Here is a 23,044-nt window from a genome sequence, read left to right on the forward strand (position 1 = left end):
GGGACAACTTCACTTCAACTCTGTCCGACCGTGACATCTGCAGCGCTCCTCCTGAGCATCACCATAAGACCACAGGTGGATTAAAAGAAAAATAGAAATAAAACTAATGTGGGTTTTCTAATTTTCTTCAGTTATTAAAAATGGTTTTATTTTATTTCTAAAAATCATGATTTTATCTGATTGCTTTGACTCACATTTTTATTAAAACCCTAAATACCTTCTATTAACAAAATATGTTTCTGAAACTGAGCTGTTTATGTATTATTTCGTTTTGAATATCCAACGTTTCTTTTTTATAAAATAAATGTATTGTAAATGGTGAATCTACAAAGTACCAACTGGGAGGGACTAAAAACTCACTTTTCAGACTTTTTTTTTAATCACAAAGAATGTAAAAGACAAATCCATAAAGTTTCTATGATGGATATGGATGGATGGAGAACCTTCATAGATCTGTTAATAATTTGTGTTAATAATTACCAGTTTAGATGTACGCATAACAATAAAACTTACGTGAGATATGAAAACAATGCAAAATGCAATCTAAAATAAACGGCTGGAGTTGCAGCATTGCCTCGCTGGAATAACTCTGACGCAAATTAAAAACAATACTTCATCCAGTTTTGCAAGGACTGCAAAAGAGAGACTCGTTTTAGAAGACTGTTATGTCTAGATGAAAGTAAAAAAAAAAAAAAGAAAACATGGCACAAAAGAAGAATCTGCAGCTTTTACGAAATGGGCTGCATGGGTAATCTGTTAAAAGAGTTGTTTATGGTCACAAACACTGATTACCCTCAGCTGCAAAGGATGAATTTTTAAAGACGGTGCTGGAGCCCGAGGGCAAACACTAACACAAACGCTTTGACTGTTGTTTACAGAGGCCACAATAATTACAGCAACCTTACTTACAGACATTAAACAAGATGTTCCTTCTATCTATCTATCTATCTATCTATCTATATGGAGGCTGCCTGCTGGAGCTAAATGTGGTTGTATAAAATGCTAAATGGTCTTCTTTTCTATAAAGCCTTTCAGAGTTAGCCTTTGAAAGCGTATGAAAAATTCATTAGTGTATTTTATCCTAAAAAAAGGGAGCATCAATTTTATCAACAAAACCATCTTTCTCTAGGATTTGATATGAATAAATTCTTTTTGTGTGTTTTCATGCCCATCGGCTGTGGCTGTGAAATCACTATCATTGTTCTCCTTTTAACTGTGAGATAAATAAAACATGGAATATAGGTGGCAACCACTTAGAAACATCTTCCTAATCTTAATCTTCAGGTGAATACATCTAAAAGCTGCTTCATTACTACTCTTCACGTGATGAATGCTGAAATTGGCCTTCAGGTTTTCAGGAAAGGCTCATATTCATCAGGTAAGCTGTAATTTTACCTTACAATTTGCGTTCTTACCATTTTGTAAAATTGCATCCCCTCGCAGCTGAAAGCAGAAGTGCACTGCATTTTGGGAAAAATACCAGGCGAGAGGAGAAGTTTCCAACATCCTGGATTTTTCATTTTGGGCCACATTAAGATTGCGAATGTTCTCAAACGGTTGTGGCAAAATGAAATGACAAAACCACCGAATAAGCACTGGTGGTTTCGGATATGGATCCCTCCCCCAGTTGTCAACTCAGGTCAGAGGTCAACCAAGCACTCAGAAATGTTCCCTAAAAATGTAGCTACATTGTTAACGGACATTAGAGGAAGTTTCTAAATCACATTATGACTCTGAGTCTGTTTCACGCTGCGCTCGCTGGTGCACACCCGTGGGTTTGCCCTTCTCAGTGTCTGACACGAGAGGTGGGTCAGATTTGCCCAGAGTATTGTCTTGAAGGCATGCAGGCAGGTTGAACTGTGGAACAGATTGGTTTCCCCCACACTAGCAGAAGTTTGTGAAGCTATGTTGTGTGTTTTATTCAGTGTGATAACTAATTGTGACGAAATAAGTGTTAAGGAAAAGTATTTTGGAACGCATGTTCTGAAGTCAATTATTTAAGTTAAGGATTGCAGATTATTTTGTTAATGTTTGTTTATATGCTAAAGCATTAAAATTCAGTAAATTTTAATATTGATTACAGTCTGGTTGTACAGTAATTTTCATTATGTCAGCTTAATAGTCTAATTTCATACAGAAAGGTGGTTCGCCCAGGGCTCCAAACAGGTTAGGACCGCCTCTGCCAATAAGAAACTGTTAAAATTTCAATAAGTAACTGTCTCTGCACTCGATTGTACTTCTTAAAACTAAATAATATTGAGCATTTCTTCATGCTGGTGTACTATACACATAAAAACTGATTTGACTTGATTGATAAAATCACATTTAAGAACACAACTGTTATCTTGAAGTTTCTAATTAAGCTGGGTGTTGGGACGAGGGGAAAAGTCTGACCTTTTTTATTTCAGGGTCAAGTCAAAAAAAAAGAGATGGGTGTATTTTGTTTCCATTGTTTTACATCTTCAAACCATGGAAACAACTTTTGAGATGATTTCCATCCTTCAGCATGGCTTGCAGAGGCTCTTAATTTAGCTCAAACCTGCAAAAACAGACAAATAGCGATCCATGGTGCTGCTGGATTCATGGTGATTAGTGAGCTTTTGAGTTGCTCTCTAGAGGAGACATGCGGGCTGACAAAAATCCTTTCAATCGACTGTGCAATCTAGTAATATTGATTAAATCACTTAGCCGGAGATGTTATTACTGCGTGACGAGTTAATCCATCTTACACTCATTCAAATATCTGCTGGTGTTTTGAAGCCGCACAAATGGGCCAGTGGCTGCGCTCCAAGCCGCTCATGCAGTTTTTATGGCAATCTGTGAAGCCGTGTTGGGCTCTGTCGTCTCTCCGCAAACCTGTTTAAACATGAGCAATCTGAGGTGGTTTCAAACCAAACTAGAAGGAGATAATCTCAACTTTTTCTGCAATGTTTGCATGAAAACAAAGAAAGATTCAAAAACATTGCAATCATTTTATTTTGAGTAGAAATTGTGCAGAAAAGCATAAAAAAACCCAATGATTTACAGCTAATTTACTGCAAAGTTTACATGAATCCCTTCTCTAAATTCATGAGAATAAAACGGCTGAATCCCCTCATTAGCACGTAATTCAGATTTTAAGGCAGGAACAACTCATTCATCTTGTCCTGGTTTATTGGAGAAGGGCTGAATTAGGACATCCCTAAGTTATTTTATAACCAATGTCATGCTAAAAAGTGTAATTAACCTATTTTAAATCTCTGGAATCAACCAGAGTTGATCAGTTTGCTTTCGTCAGTGTTGGCACAAAGTTGAGGTTTTGAATTACGATTTAATTAGGTTTAATTATTCAGAATGGCTGCATCAACTGAATTGGATATCAGTGAGTCTGGATATCTGTGTTTACTCAATGAAAGTGAATTACAAGCTTCAAATGTCAAGACAATGTCACCTCTAAGCTAATTAAGGGTGAAGTGATTGGTTTATGGGATTATCATTGATAATTGGATTGGATTGGATTGGAGGAAGTCTGAAACCTTTTGGAAACATTTTTTTTATAATTTTCTTTTTTATTGCCCCGCAAAAGTAAATAATGACACTTTTAATGCAAAGTTGACACTTCTAATTTGCTTTCTATGCACATTTTAATAGAACTTTGCATTAAAAGTGTAATTATTGACCAAATAATTCAAAGTTTACACATTTAATGGACTTTTAATGCATCTTTTAGTGCAACATTGCATTGAAAGTGTCATTATGACACACCCCTTCAAATAAAGTGTCACCAAATAAGCTACATTTTGTTGTCTATTCAGGCAGAGTACTAGTTACATTTACTTGAGTAACATTTTTTATAGCAGTAGTGTTACTTTTTCCTTTTACTTGAGTAATATTATGAATTAATACTACCCTAATATGCGGTTGTACTACTGGCGTAGATTGTTTTTTGTATTTAAAGAAATAGATTTCAGAGATTGGAAACATAGTTTCTTAGAGTTCTGCTAATGTTTATGCTCATATGAGCAGTTACTGTTTATTTTGTATTTAATAAACATGGGTATTTTATTTGAAAGGTTACAAAAACGTTTATGTATTTACATTAAATTAAAAGCCTATTTGCTGTGCCTTCGATTATCTATTCCTCTGCAAGAAAGTCGGGAAAATTTAAATTTAATCTTCGTCTCCTGCTTTGCTACATTAGACTAAAGTTGGGCACAAAAAGTTTAAAAAAATCTATTAAATCTCTTTCCATTCAGCTTCTGGAAACTTTTAAACTTTTACACTGTTTTAATTATAGCAGTTTTGATTATTTTCTTCTTATTGAATTAGTGGGTGGATGGTTTAAAGTCAATCTTGGTGGCACTGAGGTAATTAACAACAAAAATCTAATCAAATCTGGTAAAATGACATAAGAGAAAAGATGAACAGTCTAAGAAAAGCAACCACTGAAATTAACTGGTGTGAAGCAAATAAACAAATGAAAATAGTAAGGCGACAAAGCTAATTAAAAGTCCATAAACTCAGAAGTGGCAGAAAGTCGGTGTGTTTTTTAAATCATATTTTTCATATTTAAATCCCTTTTTAAAATGCTCAGCAATCCCTATTTTGATCATTTAAACTCTAAAACACACCTGAATATGCATTAATACACACAGTGAAAACCGTCTTGGTTCTACTGAAGAAACTCATATATATGGTTTTCCTTATCTACGCTCTTCCAGCCAATCAGCACCAAGGAAAGTGAATGGTGCCCCTGGATTGGCTGGTACGCAAACGCCACTCCTCAGCATGTGAAGTAGCATTGTGGCTAGCTATCTTAGCTTCAGAAGCTGCATTTTATTTCAAATATTTTAGATATGCTCTACGCTTAAATATGCATTTATTTGAAGTATTAATTCAAAATAAATTCATAATTTTTTTCTTCTGTTAATATAAGAATTTATCCTTCAGATTGGATTTGAGAAGTTTTAGCAACACCAAGTCATTTCATGGAGCTTAACTTCACAAACACAAACAAATTCAATGGACGTTTCTCCTAAAGATGTTGTTACAGTATCGCTTCATAGTTTAGAAAGTACCTATGTAAGTTTTGATCTTCGTCAGAACGTCTTGCTTCCGAACCAGCAGCAGAGCAGCACTTATCGTCAGCGCCGGTATCAACACGGACTTCCTAGTGAGCCTCCTGAGGAGCGCAGACAGCGCGGTTGGCTTCGGGGGACGGTGGAGAGTTTGACCCTGGATCAGAGATTCCTGCTCCTCCGCTGTCAGAACAACATGGCTGACTTCAGCCAGAACCTCCAGAGCGGCCCGCTGCCCCGCCTGCACGGCACCGCTCATGTAGCCGCACCATCGGGTGGCGGTCTCAGTGCCGGCCCAGTGGATCCTGTAAAACCAAAAACGCCTTTAGATCGTCACAAAGCATGTTGTCTTTGCTTTTACATTCAAATCAGCACGTTTAGAATCACAATTACAGGCAGATCTCAATAAATTCTAATTACTTTAGCAAATATGATTATATTTTCAAGCTAATGGCTTTTGTTAGAATATTCCATAATCCAGTGTTTCTCAAACTTTTTCATTCTGAGAAACACATAACCCATTAAACACTCACAATGCTCTAATTTGAGAATTTCCCCCACAATAACACATCTAAATATATCCAACCTGAAATGAAAGTATTAGTTTCTTAACTATTGAGAAGCATTCATGTTTTGTAAATGTGACAAAACCATGAACTAGTCGAGGGCCTTTTGAGTTATTTACAAATTCCCAATATCAAACAAATAAAAATAAAAGTTGTTGTTCACTACATGTGTTGTTAGCATAATCTTAGGGTTATATGTCATTTAAAAGCACAATAAAAGAAAAATGGGTTCAAGTTGCCGTGGCAACACAATATAAAAGTTCTTTACCCATTTATATAAGCTGGATTCATTCGCCGTTACATCACTTTCAATAAAATAAAAACAACAATAGCTGTTGACGTGACCTGCTTTTAAGCCACTTACTCATAATTATTTTTAACCACAATCATTTGGTAAGATAACTTCACAGTTTGTGCTCAAGTCACGGCAAATAAATGGTCGTTTAGTTTGCGGATCAGTAGAAGAAGGCGAGGCCAGATTAATGTAGCTTTCTTTAAAAAAGGCTCAGACTAATTACCATCTGTCTTTTACAGGTCAATTCCACAGAAAATCACACACACACACGTTTACACCTAATGCCAGATTTGAACCGCAAATTAACCTACTTTGCAGAAACACAGCTCAGACAGAAACATTCAAAGATGGTGACACAGAACTAGAACAACTGAGAACATTTCCTGCCTAATACGGTCACTAACTTTGCTCTTCATTAGTTTTGTGTTCAACATGCTCAACTAATTAGGAGGAGCTTGTTCAGTGCAGGAAAGCAGAATATGTTGCTGCTCGTTCTACGTGGCCCTGCTCGGGTTTGGTGTCGATGCTGGAGTAGATCGAGAGCTGCTGACAACAGGAAGCCAATTTACAACATTCATTATTCAGAAAGAGAAAATGACAGAAGAAAGAAGAAGAAGAAATTTATTAAGCAGTTTGTTCTGGTCAGATTAGACAAACCAAAATAGGAAGTTTTGACTTTGTGCCACAAAATATGTCAAGGAAAACTAATATTATACAACACCCTGAAGGTGACACTCCTATGGTAAAGCACGGCGGTGGCCAGAACCTGGACAGGAAAAGGAAGCTGGTCAGCTTTGATAGAAAGGTGGATTGAGGTAAATATGGAGGAAGTGTATAAGATAAAACTACTTTGAGTTAGTGGCATAAATTCCCAATAATATAGAATGAGAAAAATGAAATGTGAAACAGGGTCTTGTAGAATAAATTTGCAAGATGTCTGTGCATAACCATGAAACAGACATGTGCAATGCTGCATATTGATCCAATAAAGTAAATGTAGGGCCATTATTATTGATACTGATATTGATGCAATGTCTTTTATTATTTATTTTTAATATAGCATAAAATTTCTGACCTTTGGGTGTTCTTGTGGTTTTTCCTCTGAATTTCTTTTGTCAAACAGAATAAGGTCAGACTTTATAGGCTTCTACAAAATTATTTAATAACATAGTGACATGATAAACAAATACAACAGAAAAGCAAATCAAATCTTTAGGCATTTAAAAAAAAAAGCAAAAAATTACTACTGAAGAGCAAAACAAAACCTTTTCTGGAGTAGATCTGACAAATTACAATAGAAAAATGAAGTAATTCAAAAGGAAAAGCATACATTTTCCTACACTAGAATCAATCCAATACTGATGTGGTGTTGATATTTTTGATATTTCTATTTGATCCACCCACCTAAAACATACAGCAGCATGTAACACACACACGCACACACACACACACACACACCAACTGTGCGTGAGTCTGGAAAATAATTCTCATGAAATGCCCAGCTGGAGATGCTATAAGCAAAACCCACCAAATCAGTTATTATCCACTTCATTCGTCCTCTGCTGCTCTGTTACTGCAGATAAATCTGACTCTTTTCATTTTCATTAATGTGCCACCTATAAGACAATATGCTTCACCTTTACCATCCCATTTCCTTCCTTCTGCCCTCTGGGCAAAAAGGTTCTTCCTCTGAACTTTTTTCAAGTCAAGGTTACACAAAGAAGGGTGAACAGCAAGTATTTATTCTTACTTTTCCTCGTTTTTTCAAAGAGTGCATCCTCTATTGGCTTTGAGTAAAATCTGTGAACCATCTTTTCCTGGTTTAAATTGTTTTCGTGCCAAATAGCTGAAACAATACATACTTGCAACCAATTAGTTGGTGACAGAAACCGCTGCGTTCAGATGGACCATTAGCAACTTGAAATGTTGTTTTACTCCCCCAGAAGTTAGACAAATTATTGCTAAAAAGCCAGTTCATGCTAGCAACAGCAGATACTTGGAGTAAAAACCTGACATCGTCTTATTTTAATATACATTTAGGTGGGAAGTAGTAACTTGAGAAAATCTCATTTTCTATTTAAACTGCTGACATGGTAAGTCCAGTAAAATAAATGAAAATGCTGCTTTGTTTTTTTTATTCCTTATAAATTCAGAAGTCACTCATGCAATGAGAAGCTTCTCCTTTCTTAAACAATCATGAGGAAAGATATCCTGTGGTTGTGGAAAAGATGTTAAGAAGGCTAAAATTATTGGCATAAAGCAGAGAAAACATCTAAGGAAAATGTTCAAACTAGTATAATTGGGTTAAGAACTGACCAACACATTACTGAAAACATTGACAGATAATCAATTAGGAAGAAATGTGGTTGGAAAAACATTTCTGAATGACAAATGATCATTTGAACATTTGGTTGAAACCATATTTTTGAATTTCCCACTCAGCCCCTCCAGACTAGCGGCAGCAGCAATTAGCAGACACCTGGTGGAGCTACTTCTCAGCCCACAGCTAATAAAAATGTTTGTAAACGGCATAACAGAGACGTGTTGTGAAGACATACTGAGTCTCGGAAAGAGCAGAAGCTTCTTAAAGCGACAAAGGCCAATTTCAAGATGTCAAATCACAAACTCAAATTTCTTTTGAGTTATGTTTGGTATATACAGAATTTTTATAGCAACAGTTTCTTGATTATGATGAAAAAATACACATTACCACCCATGTATCCTTGTCTGTCCATTTACAATTCTCCACTACTTTCTGTCTATTATTACATAAAATCCCAATAAATATATTGAAGTGTGTGGTTTTAAAGACACAGAATCTACATTTCGAAGGCAATAAGCACTTTTGAATGGTGATGAATGCCTTTTTAAATAAAAATCCCTATTCATTCATTTCCCTTTCAGTTGTGTTTAGGTTAGTTAGTACACACGCTGAGGTCTTTGTCCTTCCTCAAATCCTCTTTGATTACCATCTTTATGAATCATTTCATGATTTTTTTTTAGCAAAGTTATTTTTTTCTGTAACTAAAAGCACAAGTAAAATCAAGTCTATCGTTATTATTAAAAGGATAAGGACATTTTCTGGCAGCAGGAAGAAATTAAAGTACTGTAGGACCTTTGAGATTGTTCATGTCAGTGTATGTTGTTAAAGCAAAATGGTGAGAAGTTGCCCTTTTCTGTGCATGACTTGGAGTTAATAAAGTGAAAATGAATAAAGCTGAAGACTGTCTGGAACTTTGCAGAACTTTCTGCTCTGATGGTATATAATCAAAAGTGTTTCCATGTTTTTAGAGCAGAAATCAATTCTTATTATGATGGTTTTGCCTCGACTGATTTCCCTTTGAGGTCGGCTCCAGTCAGTCAAAGCCTGTTAAAGTGCTTAACAGAAAGCGCCCGAGTCAAAATGTAGCCGTGATGACTTAATAACCACAGTGCAAATATTTTCTTCCACCTGCAAAAACACAGCAAACGATGAAAAGGAAAATCTATCCCCCTGATGGTGAGGGGTTCACATGCCCCGCGGCAGGAACATGCTGCCTCCATCAGCACGCTGGCAGCCGCGCCTCTGTTGGTTTTCTCACAGATGACTGTTTTCATCATATGCACATCATTTGTATGCATTCTGTGGCGTATTATACCTCATTTCCCAAAACTAGCCGTCTGAGCCAATTCGTCCCTCTCCACACTTGATTGGTCTAACTCAGAGCACAAGTTAGCTTCCCATGTGAGCAACGGTTGCAGCTAAATCTACAGCAGCTAAGCAATGTGTGTTTGTGTATAATCTGAATCTTTTTGCTGCAAATACTCAAGAGGACGCCTTTTATTCTTGCTTACGCATCGTCTCTGTAGCCAGAACAAAAAAAAGGACACTCATTTGATTTATTATTTAAAAGAAAGAGGTAAGGCAAGGGACAAATTAATTCTCATGAGTGCAGGCCGACACCAGACCACAAAACTAACCTGTAGTCCGAAAGCCATCCCCCACAACGTCTGGCCAACATCTTTTATGATTAATTTATATTTTCTGAACAGGGAGTTTGCGGTCTCTGCTGCAAACAGCTTTACCATCTCGTTTGTAGGGGTGCAGCTGGATGTAAGAGAAACGCTACAGGAGTATAAAACAGGATCAAGATGAATAAAAACGGAGCGTGACCGTGTAAATAAATGGTCAGTAAGTTGCAGTGAGGATGTTTTTGTAAGCATTTTTATTTCCTAATAGGCTCAACAAGAGGCTTCATCAACAGAACACCTGGAACTTTGGGAGAAATGTTAAGAAGCTTTGTTTGCAAGCATGTTGCTTGTTAAAGTCTTCCACAGGTCACCTGATGTCCCCCAAGGACAGAATTATATACATTGTCCATCACACAGCTGTGAAAAATAAATTTAATAATTCTGTATTTAGTCTGAATATATGACTAGTTGTATCAATAGACTTTGACACGTATTTATTTCAAATGAAAAACCCAGCAGGTTTAAAAGTGGCGACCTCCATAGGTGAGAAAGAAAAGATGAGATACACATTTTTGAAGTACTTATGAGTTTTGATGCATCACAAGCAGCAATTCTTTTACTTAATAGGAAAATTACAGCATATTTAGGCCAACATTGGATCCCCTTAAATAAAACTGCAGTTTTTGACTCTTGCTTTTTGCTGTATGTTAAGGAAGTTGTCTGACCGAAAGGTTATAATTAGCTTTATTCAATCATTAGAGCCCAGAATGTTAAATTGTGCAGATAAACTGGACATTACTTAATTCACAGTGCCAGATTAATTAGTGTCCTTCTTAAGCACAATTCCTTCAGTGCTAAAAAGAAAATGTTTGACTTTTGGACTAAATGATGATGTCCTAGTCATTTGGTTTATATTGCCTTTCATATCTGTGTTATGATCATAGTGTTGTGGAAAAATATATTACAGATAAGCCCTGAATTTGACTAGGCCACTTTAAAACAGGTGTGCTTCACATTACTCTCCAGTGGCATAATCCAAGTACAATTAGAGTTAAGGTCAAAAACTGGCAGCGGGATTTTCTACGATTGTTGCTTTTTCAGATCATTTAATTCTGTAAATTCCTGATTAAATTTGGACATTTCCACTTACTTGGTAAAAATTTGCCTCAGTAAATTCCACTGCACTGAACTTTCTTACAAACTGTTTCACCATTTTTTGCTTCTGCACATGCCTGAAAACAAATCATTACCGCACTCCGTTTAATTGCTTTTACATTTGTTTTGGAGCAAACGTGTTGGCATGAAGAGAATGTGCTGAAAGTGTTTCATGAAAATTGTACAAGAAACTGAATAATTTTCATTCCAGAAGCTGTAAAAGATTTGTGCAACATTTAGCAGCTGTTGCCCGTTCCATGTATAAGTTTTGTTTAGCTCTTGGCTCAGTGCATTTCATTTTGCTTGCAGTTCACTTGGGAGACCTCGACTCTTACATTTTTGATGCACTGTAAAGGCCTGCCCATATTTTGTAGCCCAGCAGAGCTCTTGTTCTTGGTATTCGAAGCACAGTGCTGTAACCTTGTAAAGGAAGGATATTGTGAGGACATTTATTCTAAGCTCGGGTACAATATCTTAGTCTGCAGAGAGTGTTTTGATATTAAGCAGAGATAACTGGAAATGTTCTGTAAGAGGTTGTGGGAAGTTAAAACAGATGAAATATCATGATATAGACAAATGCATGTAAAAAATAATGGGTGTAATGTCCACATATATGTTATAAATGTCATATCCATGATAATAATTCATATAGCCGTTTACAAGCTGCACTTGATTTTATCAGACGAATTTTTAACTCAAAGAAAAACATGCAAAAAAAAAGACTTTGAATGTGATTTATCCTGAGAGATCCAAACCAACCTGGGTTTATATAAAAGAGTATTCGCTTCAATTATTAAATCATCAATTAACTGTGATTCCCCATATTTTTTTGGAAGCAGAACTAAAAAACCTTCAGTTCCCTAACCAGAGCCACCCCCAAATAACTAAAATTACTTGAAAAAAAACATTAATAACTCCTATTTTATACGTTCAAACACCAAATATAACTTGATATTTCGGATAGTGTTGCTAAACTTGAAGACGGTTAAGGTAATTTTATTTATGTAGCACATTTTCAGCAACAAGGCAGTTCAAAGTGCTTTACGTGAATTAGAATGAAATACAAACATAACAAAACCAAAAGAAAGGCAAAAAAGCTAAATATTGGTTCTCCATATTTAATTCTTTTTCGGGGTTGCACAATCTATATACTAACAGGAGTTTCTCTAGGTCTTGCTCCGACATTAAAGTATAAAGCTAAATGTTGGTCTAATTGTGCGTTCACACCATTAGGCGCCATTCCAAGCGTTCGACGCGTCTGACAAACAGGCCAGCAATGGAAAACAACGGCTAGAGCGATTTTAACATGTCTGAGCTGCGCTCGACTCGCCTCTACATAGACTTTGAATGTAAACCAGATGCACAAAACTCTAGCTTTAAAGCAAAATGTCAAGCATCTGCATTCAAAGTGCACACGCATCCAACTTGAAGCATCGGACCCGTTAATGACGCACGAAACGCGTTTGGTGTGAACGTTTCTCAATCAGCAAGTATAAAACTAAATGTTTGTTCCAGTTGTTTTGTGTTGTTAAGTAGATAGCATTTTCTAAAACAGTGAAGTGAATTTGTAAACCTTGGTGAATGTAGATTTATCTTAAAAAAAGCAGAAATAAGAAACATCATTACTGCAGGTCTAAACTCAGGGTCACTGCGAATCAAGGATTAGGAGAATTACTATGGGGCTTTCATTCTTTGTAAACATCTCACAGAGCCGAGCAGTCCGACAAACCATCCGAGTCTATTAGGCTTATTACAGAAAGCGTAATTTAGCCCCTAATGAGATACAAAGGATCTCAAATCAAACCGCACATCTACAGGCTAATATCGTCATTTCTCCAGCAATTAAATGAGGTATCTTCCTTGTGCTGGACGCGGTCAAGGTCGTAGCACATCTCTGGGGATTCATTTGTCACGCAGGGACAGAATGCCAATGAGGGGCCGCCTTCCCCTCGCTGCCGTTTCAGTCACGTTACGCAACGAGCTTCCCCTGCTCCCCGTAGACTGGATGTCATTACAGAAATGCATTACCCGAATCCCCCTACCTTCCAGTCGCTCTCGTTTACTCAGTCCTGTGCATCCTTGAACAGGCCATTAGAAATGGATTATTTTCTTCAAGGAATAAACCTCCTGATGACCTTTTGTTGTTGTTTTTTTGATCAGGACAAGCATGCTATAATTTAAGGCACTCTTCATGTCTCGTGTGTTTGATGTTGAGGAGGCATTGAAATGGTTTCTGTGGTATAAGAATAGAATAAACAACCAGGAAATACACCGACTATCTCTCAACCTGTCAGCAACCAACGAGCGAATCTCATTAAATAATAAACTCCAAAGAATTACTTGGAAGACTTAGGATTTTCTTCTTCTTCTTCTTCTCCATGGTTTGTCCAAGTGAGAGTGGAAAAGAAGACGAGACATTTGGAAGAGCTGGAGAAGCAGAGGTGTGATTATGTTTGTCATCAGCGGGGTGATTACCTGCCACAGGGCTTCCTCAGGCTCGGCTGGTAAAACGTTAGCAGACCGGGTGCCATGACATTGACGGGGCAGCCGCCGCTGAACTCCTCCTTAGTCCAGTCCTTCAAAACAAAACGGGGCTAAAGATATAACTCAGATTTTAATGGTGCAGCAGAAAAAGAAGAAGGTAAAATGACAGTAACTCCTAAAAAACTAGCATATACTACTTAAAATTCGGATTTAATGTAGGATGTCCTCCCACCCCCCTAAGACATCCTCGTTTGGCGGAATTATGAGAGTTTTTATTTTTATTTTTAGAAAGACTTTAGAGAGTTTAGACATAAATCTACTAGCGTTCTCCCGGCAACACATATAATTAACAGACAACACAAGACAGAAATAATAAGAAACACAGCTGGACAGTTAAAGTTACCCTATTGTTCAAACATACTTTAGTTTTGCTCGTAGGAAGGTCTAAATGTTTACAAAAGCCTGAATTTGGAAGGATATTTCTCTATTAACCAAGATAAGACTGAAATCTGAGCCATTATGGTCTGTATTAAATAGTTAAACAGGAACTTCATCACTGCAAAAACACAAATACTTCAAAGTAATTTGGTCTAGTTTTTAGAGCAAGTATCTTAGTACACTTGAAATGAAACAAACTAACTTAAAAGTAAATTTTCAGAAAGATATATAAACTTGTTTTAAGTAAATAATTCCTTAATATTGAATCTTGCCAATCACCTCTCAGCAAATTTCGCCTTCTCTCAATTTAATTAACTCATTAACGCCCTTTTTCTTTCTTTTATGTTGAAGATGTATACATATATGTATATTTCTTCATCTTTTCTACCCGATATGTTAATAAGTGGCTTTTATTTTAAGTATCAGGAGAAATTATTGTATTTATATTGATTAAACTTCTGATTTTGAAGACAATAATACATAAATCTGACATTCTCTCTTTCATTATTGTGGCATTTAAAAAATAGAAATAATTTTGGTAATTCTGACTGACAAAACAAGAGAAGTTTTGTCTGATTTAACTTCAGCTAGTGAGAAAAAAATGGGAACGTGTTGCAATGCATCTGTTACTTATGTAAACTTCTGGTTGACTACATATAAGTGGTATTTTTTCTCGCTTTCAGATTGTATGGGAGCAAAGCATGAAATGAAAACAGAAAAATATGAGAGAGAAGGCTGGAAAGGCAGACCAAATTACAGAGCTGAGGAATGAGAAATCTAAGACAGAAGAAATGAGCGTTGGGGAGAGCGGGAGAAAGATGGGCCTGAATCTGACAGCGGTTTGAAACGCTGTGATAAAGAGTCAGAGGGAGCCGGAGAAACAGGCGGCGCTGCTGCAGGATGATGTGGCAGGTTTTTAATTGATGTCTATATTAAACTGAGGGCAGGAGAATGCAATATTTCACATTCTAGGTCTCACTTTCTGTGAATAGAACATGCATTTTGTTCGCATTAGTAGAAATTATAAAAATACAACTGTTATTTGCTGCCAAATTATTCTTGCATCTTGATCTTTTTACATTTTTGGACGATTTTATCACCTTTTTCACCGTGTTTCTTGATGGTTTGTGCTTCGCCAAATGTTCAAAGCGTCTAGATATTGTTTTATAGCCTCAAGCTGCTTTAAAGTTCTCCTGACCATCTGAGACATTCACAGGACAGCTGGATTTAGAGATTAAAAAAAACACACAAGTGGATCTTGTTTACTAATTAGGCATAGGATTTATTGAGGAGTCTCAGAGTAAAAGGGGTATTACAAAAAAAAATTCCCTTTTTAGACTTTTAAAGAATTGTAGTTTACAATTATTCACAACTTCTTGTTGGTTTATCATGTAAAATAAAGAAAAACATTTAAAAAAAAAAGAAAACTTGAACATTTCCAGGCACATAAACACTTTGCCAAACCCTGTTGATTAAAAAAATCGCATGGAATGAAGAATTCTTCTGTAACACAGCATGGCTTTGTAAACTGAGGCAATTTCTACAATTGTGAGCTGCAGCTTAACTGCTCTGAGTGATAATAAGACAAATTAAACTGTCAGCATTGAAGGCACTGAATTAGATGCTTTTAAAGTGTTTTGCTGCACAGCTTAAAAGCTATCGCTTTGTGCCGCCGTTCAGTTACACGAATTGACATTTTTATTGGTCACGTATAGCCGGTATGTGCAACATGGGCTCAGTTAGCGAGAGGAAGAGAAAGATGGGGAATGTATAAAAACGTTTTTAAGATTTTCAAAGCATATATGTGAATTAGAAAAGCTGATCTACGGCGTGCGGTGAACCCGGGTGGAGAACCGCTGTACCTGCTGAATATTTGATGGGTCCAAGTTGACTCACTAACATAAACCTGCAATTTTCCTGCTTAATGGGAAATCGGAGGAACGTAACCGCTCTGAGCCCGGTGAGACGCGGCGAAGAAATTAAAATGATCTTTTGAACTCGGAGGCGTTCTTATCTGTACATTTATCGTCGGGGACGTTCGGATAACAGTAATTAAAAGAAGGTGGTGGAGAAATCTGATAACAATTTAGCGGCCATGAAGAAAATCAAGGGAAATCTTTCCGCCGCTTAAGCAGCCTTCATTCATTATTCTGGCTTTACTCAAAGTAATTGTTCTTAAAAGTGATGTCCCCCCTGAGTCTCTTTGTCAGCGAAGTAAAATCATGATATCTCCCTTAATGTTGCTGCCTTGGGTTTGCTCAAGGCGCTTTTCCTGGCTGGCTTTCGATGGTACAGTATAGGAAAAGCAGCCGAGGAGCTGGAATCATACATCCGGCATGATTAATGTACTGTTTCACATTTAATCAATGTGCACTGTGCATCATGTAATGCAGCTAAATAGCTGTTCTGTTTGTGTGTGACACAACATGATTAGGGCAAAAATGATATTCCCAGCAGGTATTTTCCTCTCCAGGAGAGTAGCTGTGTTGAGGGTTTCATATTCTTTCCTGTCTGCCCTTCATGGATTTAAAGGGAACCATTTTAAATCAGATTAATGCACCTTCTGATTCCCTCTTTGGAGATTCCTGATTAAATTTATGGAATAGAAAAAGAAATGTTTCCTCTTCTGTGTAAGAGAAAATAAAAAAAAGACACAAGCAAGGGAGGAAAGTAGAAAGTAGGATTTAAAGTGAGGGAGGCGGGGAAAAAAAGACACGACCAACGAAGAGGGACATAGAAAAAAAATCTGATTTACCAGAATACGGTCAAAAGTAAGTGGAATAATGCATATTCACTCAAAGGTAGAAGATATAACATTGAGGGCAGAGTTTTAACATAACAGAAATGATACTGTATAGTTATTAAAAAATGTTTAACGGAGCAGGGGAATGTAAGGGAAGAAAAAATGTGCAAGATGTGGATAAAAACAGATTATAAGAAGTGAAAAACTGCAGAAATAAAAGAGGGATGTGCAGATAACAGCAGAGATATGAAACTTATAAAGTTCATTGGCAGCAGTGACAGTTATGGAGTCCAACGGCTGCAAAAGGAAGGATCTGTGATGATGCTCAACTGTGCACCTAACCAGTAGCGAGTGCAGCTGTAGGGCTATATGCACCGTGTGCACCTTGAGATTTTCCTCTGAGTAAAAATAAAATCTATATAATTATTGTACTTTTTACTGTTTTTCCCCTTTGCTATTCACAAAGTTGTGGAAATAAATAAAAATGTTCTTTTGTGTCAAAATATGCTGTATGTAACCCTTATTTGGGTGAGTCTGTGGTGGTGGGCACATGTCCATCCTAAACCTGAAAGTTATTGGTCGATTTATTTTTATTTAGAGGCTTGGCACTTTTTCTGTAAGCTAAATGTGACGATGCAGTGAAGCTAGCTGAAAATGAATAAGCAGACTTTTAAAAGAGGGGTTGACTGAACCCTGCCTGAACCTTTTAGCCTGTGTGCTTTTACAGGGTTGTTTTTTTTAACTTAAGTGCTGACGGGAAACCCCATAGCTTCTCCATTGACTGACCGCGACATCTGCCGCGCTCTTCTCCAGCGTCATGCTAGGCTGAGTGAGCTAAACTGTTAAATCCAGTCAAAACGTTTGTCAAAACAAGTAGAAATTAAGAAAACGTTGTTGCTTCATATCCTCCTCGGGAATTCTCAGATAAACCACCTGAACTTGTAATTGTCAAAAAAAAATTAAAAGTAGGCTATACAGGCTATGTGCCTGTGTCTCGTTGTACGGGATGCATCAGGCTTTGTGTGGATCAGAGCTGCTGTTTCTGTGCCATGCGCATCACGTTCCTGTATCATATTTGAGTGGATTAGGTCTGTGCGGGTCATGCGTGTTGGAGATGTTGCTGTGTTTGCTTATTTATTAGGTGCAGTGATAGTTTTGTGCGTACCCTCTGATATCATCCTGCAGGCGCCCCTGCACCTAGAATGGAGGAGTCGGTCAATAAAAGGAGCTTTCAAGTTCTGCAGCAGATTCATGATGTTAAAGTAGACCGAGTTCCTCTGTATTAGAAAGTAGAAGTAAAAGGGAAGGAAACGAGCAAGAAAGTTTGAAATATGTTTGTTTTATCAAAACAGGTCCAGGATCTCAATGAGACAACCTGTATATTTATAAAAGGTCAACTCTTGTTCGACTTTGAAAGATAAATTTTTACATACTCATCAAACTTGAAAAATATTGCAATCAAATTTAGTGTGTTGTTTGCCAGATGGGAACATTAAGATGTGCGAAACCATGAAACACACCTTGGAGAAGAAATTGTTGCAAAAGGGTTACAACGCAACTTTCAAACGACCTGAAATGCTTCACTCTTCGGCGAGAAAGTTTTATACACGGAGATGGAAAACATCTGACAGCTGCCGATTTTCACAGAAGTGGATGTTCCATAAAATCTCAGAATCTAAAGGCCTCAGATAGAGAGCTAAATATGAACAGACAAAAGAAGGGTGGCATTTATGGCAGAGGAAAGCATTTTTATTCAAAGTACACATTACGCGTAAAAGTAAAGAGCATCCAGCATGAAGACATCGTCCTGCCTTCAGGGCTTCATTGGTTAAAGTTGGTGACTTTCTGTTTTTTGATCCATTTAAACCCAGAGTTCCTCTGAGTTTACAGTAGCTATTGAAATTCAGAACACATCTGCTTTCCTTTTTTAATAATAGTGTATAAAATCAATAAAGTGGTTTATAACCCTGTTGGATGGGAGTCGGATTTTGCAGGTAAATTACAGCTAGTAGTTGAGGCTGGTTTTACGTGCTGCTACCTCACTTAGGAGCATCTCAGAGTTATGAAATGTGGAGGAATCTCGACTCCAGGATTTAAGAAGGGATTGTGCTTCAAGTCATTCGTGGCCACAGTTATTGAGCAGTGCAGTACATCAACACAAAGGAGAATAAACCGCATTCCTGCATTGGCTGCTTTGCAAATTTACGCTTCCGGAGCTGCATTGTCTTTCAAATTTTACACATGCTCTATGGAAAAAACATAAAAATAAGTGAACGGGCAAATTTTCTGAGAACAATTCAAGCTGGGGTTCACTTCACTACATTTCACTATAAAATCCATGCAAGTTTATGGACATCTATGCAAAATTTACTTTTTTGAGAATTTTATTATGTTGTGTTGTTATTCCCTCAAACACAAACACTTTGTTGCTTTGACTCAGTCTAGCATGTTTGAGAAATTCTAGAATCTCCCGTGGCAACCAAAAGCAGCCCCACGTATTTCCCCAAAGCTCCTCCTTGTAGCTTCATTTCCCCACTCCGCTCCTTCAGACTAGCGGCAGCAGCAATCGGCAAACACCTGGTGGAACTACTTAGCTTATGAAACTGAAACGCTCCCAAAAAACGGCTGTAAACTGCATCAATGGACGACATGGAGAAGCATTGTTGTGATGACAAGATGAAAGAGGAGTGTTGGAAATGGTTCTTAAAGAGACAGAAGCCAATTTCAAGGCGTCATATACTGTATATATACAGTACAGACCAAAAGTTTGGACACACCTTCTAATTCAATGGGTTTTCTTTATTTTCATGACTATTTATAAGGCAAGAAATCCCACTTATTAACCTGACAGGGCACACCTATGAAGTGAAAACCATTTCAGGTGACTACCTCTTGAAGCTCATCGAGAAAATGCAGAGTGTGTGCAAAGCAGTAATCACAGCAAAAGGTTGTTACTTTGAAGAAACTAGAATATAAGGGGTATTTTCAGTTGTTTTACACTTTTTTGTTTAGTGCATATTTCCACATGTGTTATTCATAGTTTTGATGCCTTCAGTGTGAATCTACAATGTCAATAGTCATGAAAATAAAGGAAACTCATTGAATTAAAAGGTGTGTCCAAACTTTTGGTATATATAAATATATATATACATGTATATAAATATATATTTTTTTATAAATACATTTTTATAATAACTGAAGATAACCTAGTCACTGGTGTTATTAAAAACAAAAATAACACAGAGATGCATGATACGTTGGAACATCAAAACGCGTATTTTTAGATTTCCTTGAACAAATCTTGCTGATCAGACAGTTATTTTATTATCATGCTGCATTTTTTCTCAGCACATTGAGAGTCAGGACAATTAAACACAGATGTATATATATTCATAAAATTGGCTCCAATTATAGAGGATTATAATGCAAAAAAGCAAATGCAGCAGAAGCAAAGAAGGATGCACCTTCCTCATTTCCTTAAATCCTGCCATGCAGAGTTATCATGGACACTTGAGAGACTTAATTTTACAAAATAAAACGTCGAATGTATCTTTTTATGCGCCAGTGTTTGATTTCAGAGCAAAAACATTGGGTTTATACCAAACAACAAACACTTTGACCGCTGAAGGACTTACTTTCTCCTCATAGTGAATGCACGATGCAGCCTCAGGACCAAGGTACTTCACCAGACTAGAAAGCACAGCTGTTCTTCTTTCTCCAGCCTGCAAACAGAGAAAATCCGGGCTCAGCGTTGTACCAGCAGCGCTTAGCATTTAAAAGCAGAGCGGCATACTGCTGAAATAATAATGCACATCCGTGTTTTTCCCAGCTCAAGGAGGGTTTTTATTTTGTGAGGAGCCACAACATTGAGCATGAAACCAGGAGGAATGTAAGAGTGTGGAGGAATAAAGGAAAGGATGAAGGGACATGCAGTGCAGCAGGGATGAGGGATCAAAGCTGTAATTTAATACTTCCTGCAGCTGCTGCCTTAGATGGACAACTGTTTACTAAATGGCATTTTGGTACACACATTTGTTTTGTTTACAATTGACTGTTTTGTTTCTAAATTATGTTTCAATAGGAATTTGCTTTTTACAATGTATGTTTGTAGCTTGAAGCACTTTGTTTCAGCTGCTGCTAGTCTGGAGGAGAGGAAGATGAAACAGTTTTAAAGAGATTTATAAATAAAACTGGCTTGGATTAGACTATTTTACTGTGTAATCTGTATTTGAATGTACTTTGTTGGTCTATGATGCAAGACTAAAATCTTGTAGAAAGCTTTTTTGGATCTGGAGAGTAAATGTTTTACCTCTTCTTTGCAAAATATCTCAAACTCAAAGTGGATGGAAAGCGTTTGCTAAAAACTAAAAACTGTTATTCGTGCCCCAGATTCTCAGCTAACTTTAACGGGGCTATTCTAGTACATGAATATGCTTTGATATAATCTTTATCCACCATTTTTATTAAACAGATGTTGTACAGTGTTAATTTTAAGGCCTAGAGTCTGAATGAAAACACACTGCTCAGAATGGTCTATCCATCCATCCATCCATCCATTTTCTGTTCACCCTTGTCCCTAATGGGGTCGGGAGGGTTGCTGGTGCCTATCTCCAGCTACGTTCCAGGCGGGAGGCGGGATTCACCCTGGACAGGTCGCCAGTCTGTCGCAGGGCAACACAGAGACATACAGAACAAACAACCATTCACACACAACACACACCCCTAGGGAGAATTTAGATAGATCAATTAACCTAACAGTCATGTTTTTGGACTGTGGGAGGAAGCCGGAGTACCCGGAGAGAACCCACGCATGCACAGGGAGAACATGCAAACTCCATGCAGAAAGACCCCGGCCGGGAATCGAACCCAGGACCTTCTTGCTGCAAGGCAACAGTGCTACCAACTGCGCCACTGTGCAGCCCCAGCCCCAGAATGGTCTAAAAATTGAAAAATTATAACTGTGTATAATTGTATTAGTAAACCCCTTAAAATGCAATTTAATTAATTAAGGTTTGTGGTAGTAATGGGACAATATTTGACAATTGGAGTGCTTTTATTAGTAAAGATCCAGATGTATGAAATCTGTAAACTTGCTCTTATATATCATGTATCATGTTAGAGTTCCATCAGACATTAAGGTTGCAAACAAATTGCAGGCAAGACGTGAGAGAGAAAATGTGAAAAAAATGGTAATAACAGAGCGGGAAATAACTCAGACAAATCTCAGACGGGTAAAAAAAAGAGAGAGAAAGAAAACGAGAAACTGGAGAGGAAAAGCATTTGAACCATTCAGCAAAACAATGTAAGCAAAACACAGCAAAGGAGAAAAATGAAACTCAAAGGAAGAAGATATAAACAACACGGTGAGAGATGCAGAAAAATTGTAGAAAGGATGAGCAAATTGGAAGGGCTGGGATGGAAGAACAGACAAACTGACAAAAGGAATAGAGATAAGGCAACGTACACACAGTTCCTGACTTATCTTATCTGTCTCTACTGCGTCTCTTTGTCTCCGCCGTCTTCCTGCTTATGACCTATTACTTTATCCCAAAGAAAAAGAAAAAATTAGGATGCCCTCTATGCTATTTGAGGAAAACAAACAACAGAGCTGCAAGAGTTTAAAATAGAAGTAAACGGAGATGAGGGAGCATCAGAGGTCCATCCACCATTTTAAATTGCGTTACACATGTTTATTGAAATCCTTGTTGATACATTAGAAAAGAAAAGAGGGTTACATAACGCCGCCGTGTGAAGCAGTAGAGGCGCATTGATTTAAAATGAACCTGATTGGTTCTTGTTTTGTTAAACGCAGGTCACCTCACACCTCATTAAGAGAGCAAAGCTTACAGACAACAATAGAAGAGCTCTGCAGCACTAAAGCGTGGGCTTGTATGCTCAAAACATAAATAGAACATTTACACGGCATAAAAAGCAAAACTGCAAAACTAAAATGTAGCTTAGTTGTAAAAAGGTACAGCTACACCACGGATTTATAAGGAAGGGTAAAAAGTTTTCATGCAAACCACACGTGTCAAATCCGGCAAACCGCAACTATTTATGTGGCCCTCAAGGCTCAGGGGTGTCGAAACTTTTTGTCACCTGGGCCAAGAAAAGGGAAAGAACTAAAATCAAACAAATAAAATTGTCAAAGTTTTTGGTTCCTTTGGTTTTGGATTTTGAAAATCCAAAACATAAAATGGGCATCTTGTTTTGAAATTCTTTTGGGCTCAGTATAACCAATTTATCCTCAGTTATAAGAGCAGAAGTTGGGGGTTACTGTTTTTTTTAAATGCTTTCTATATTTAGCCAAATTCCATAAATTAAATAAAAGTTGATTTTGGTGCAGGGAAGTCAG

The 23,044-nt window shown here is 37.3% G+C and overlaps 1 protein-coding gene across 1 annotated transcript in view; it reads right to left on the reverse strand.

Moving 5' to 3' along the window:
* Positions 1-2,958: 2,958 nt before the first annotated feature.
* Positions 2,959-23,044, reverse strand: part of LOC114149499 (probable flavin-containing monoamine oxidase A) — a 70,689-nt gene continuing 50,603 nt past the window's right edge. Inside the window, exons 10-12 of the mRNA XM_028025426.1 lie at positions 20,325-20,411; positions 13,500-13,600; positions 2,959-5,362 (exon numbers count right to left, since the gene is read on the reverse strand). Coding sequence (XP_027881227.1) covers positions 5,047-5,362; positions 13,500-13,600; positions 20,325-20,411 — 504 coding nt within the window. The 3' untranslated portion in view covers positions 2,959-5,046. The remainder of the gene's footprint in view (positions 5,363-13,499; positions 13,601-20,324; positions 20,412-23,044) is intronic.

The sequence above is a fragment of the Xiphophorus couchianus genome, chromosome 8, assembly GCF_001444195.1.
Source record: "Xiphophorus couchianus chromosome 8, X_couchianus-1.0, whole genome shotgun sequence".
Lineage (NCBI taxonomy): Eukaryota > Metazoa > Chordata > Actinopteri > Cyprinodontiformes > Poeciliidae > Xiphophorus > Xiphophorus couchianus.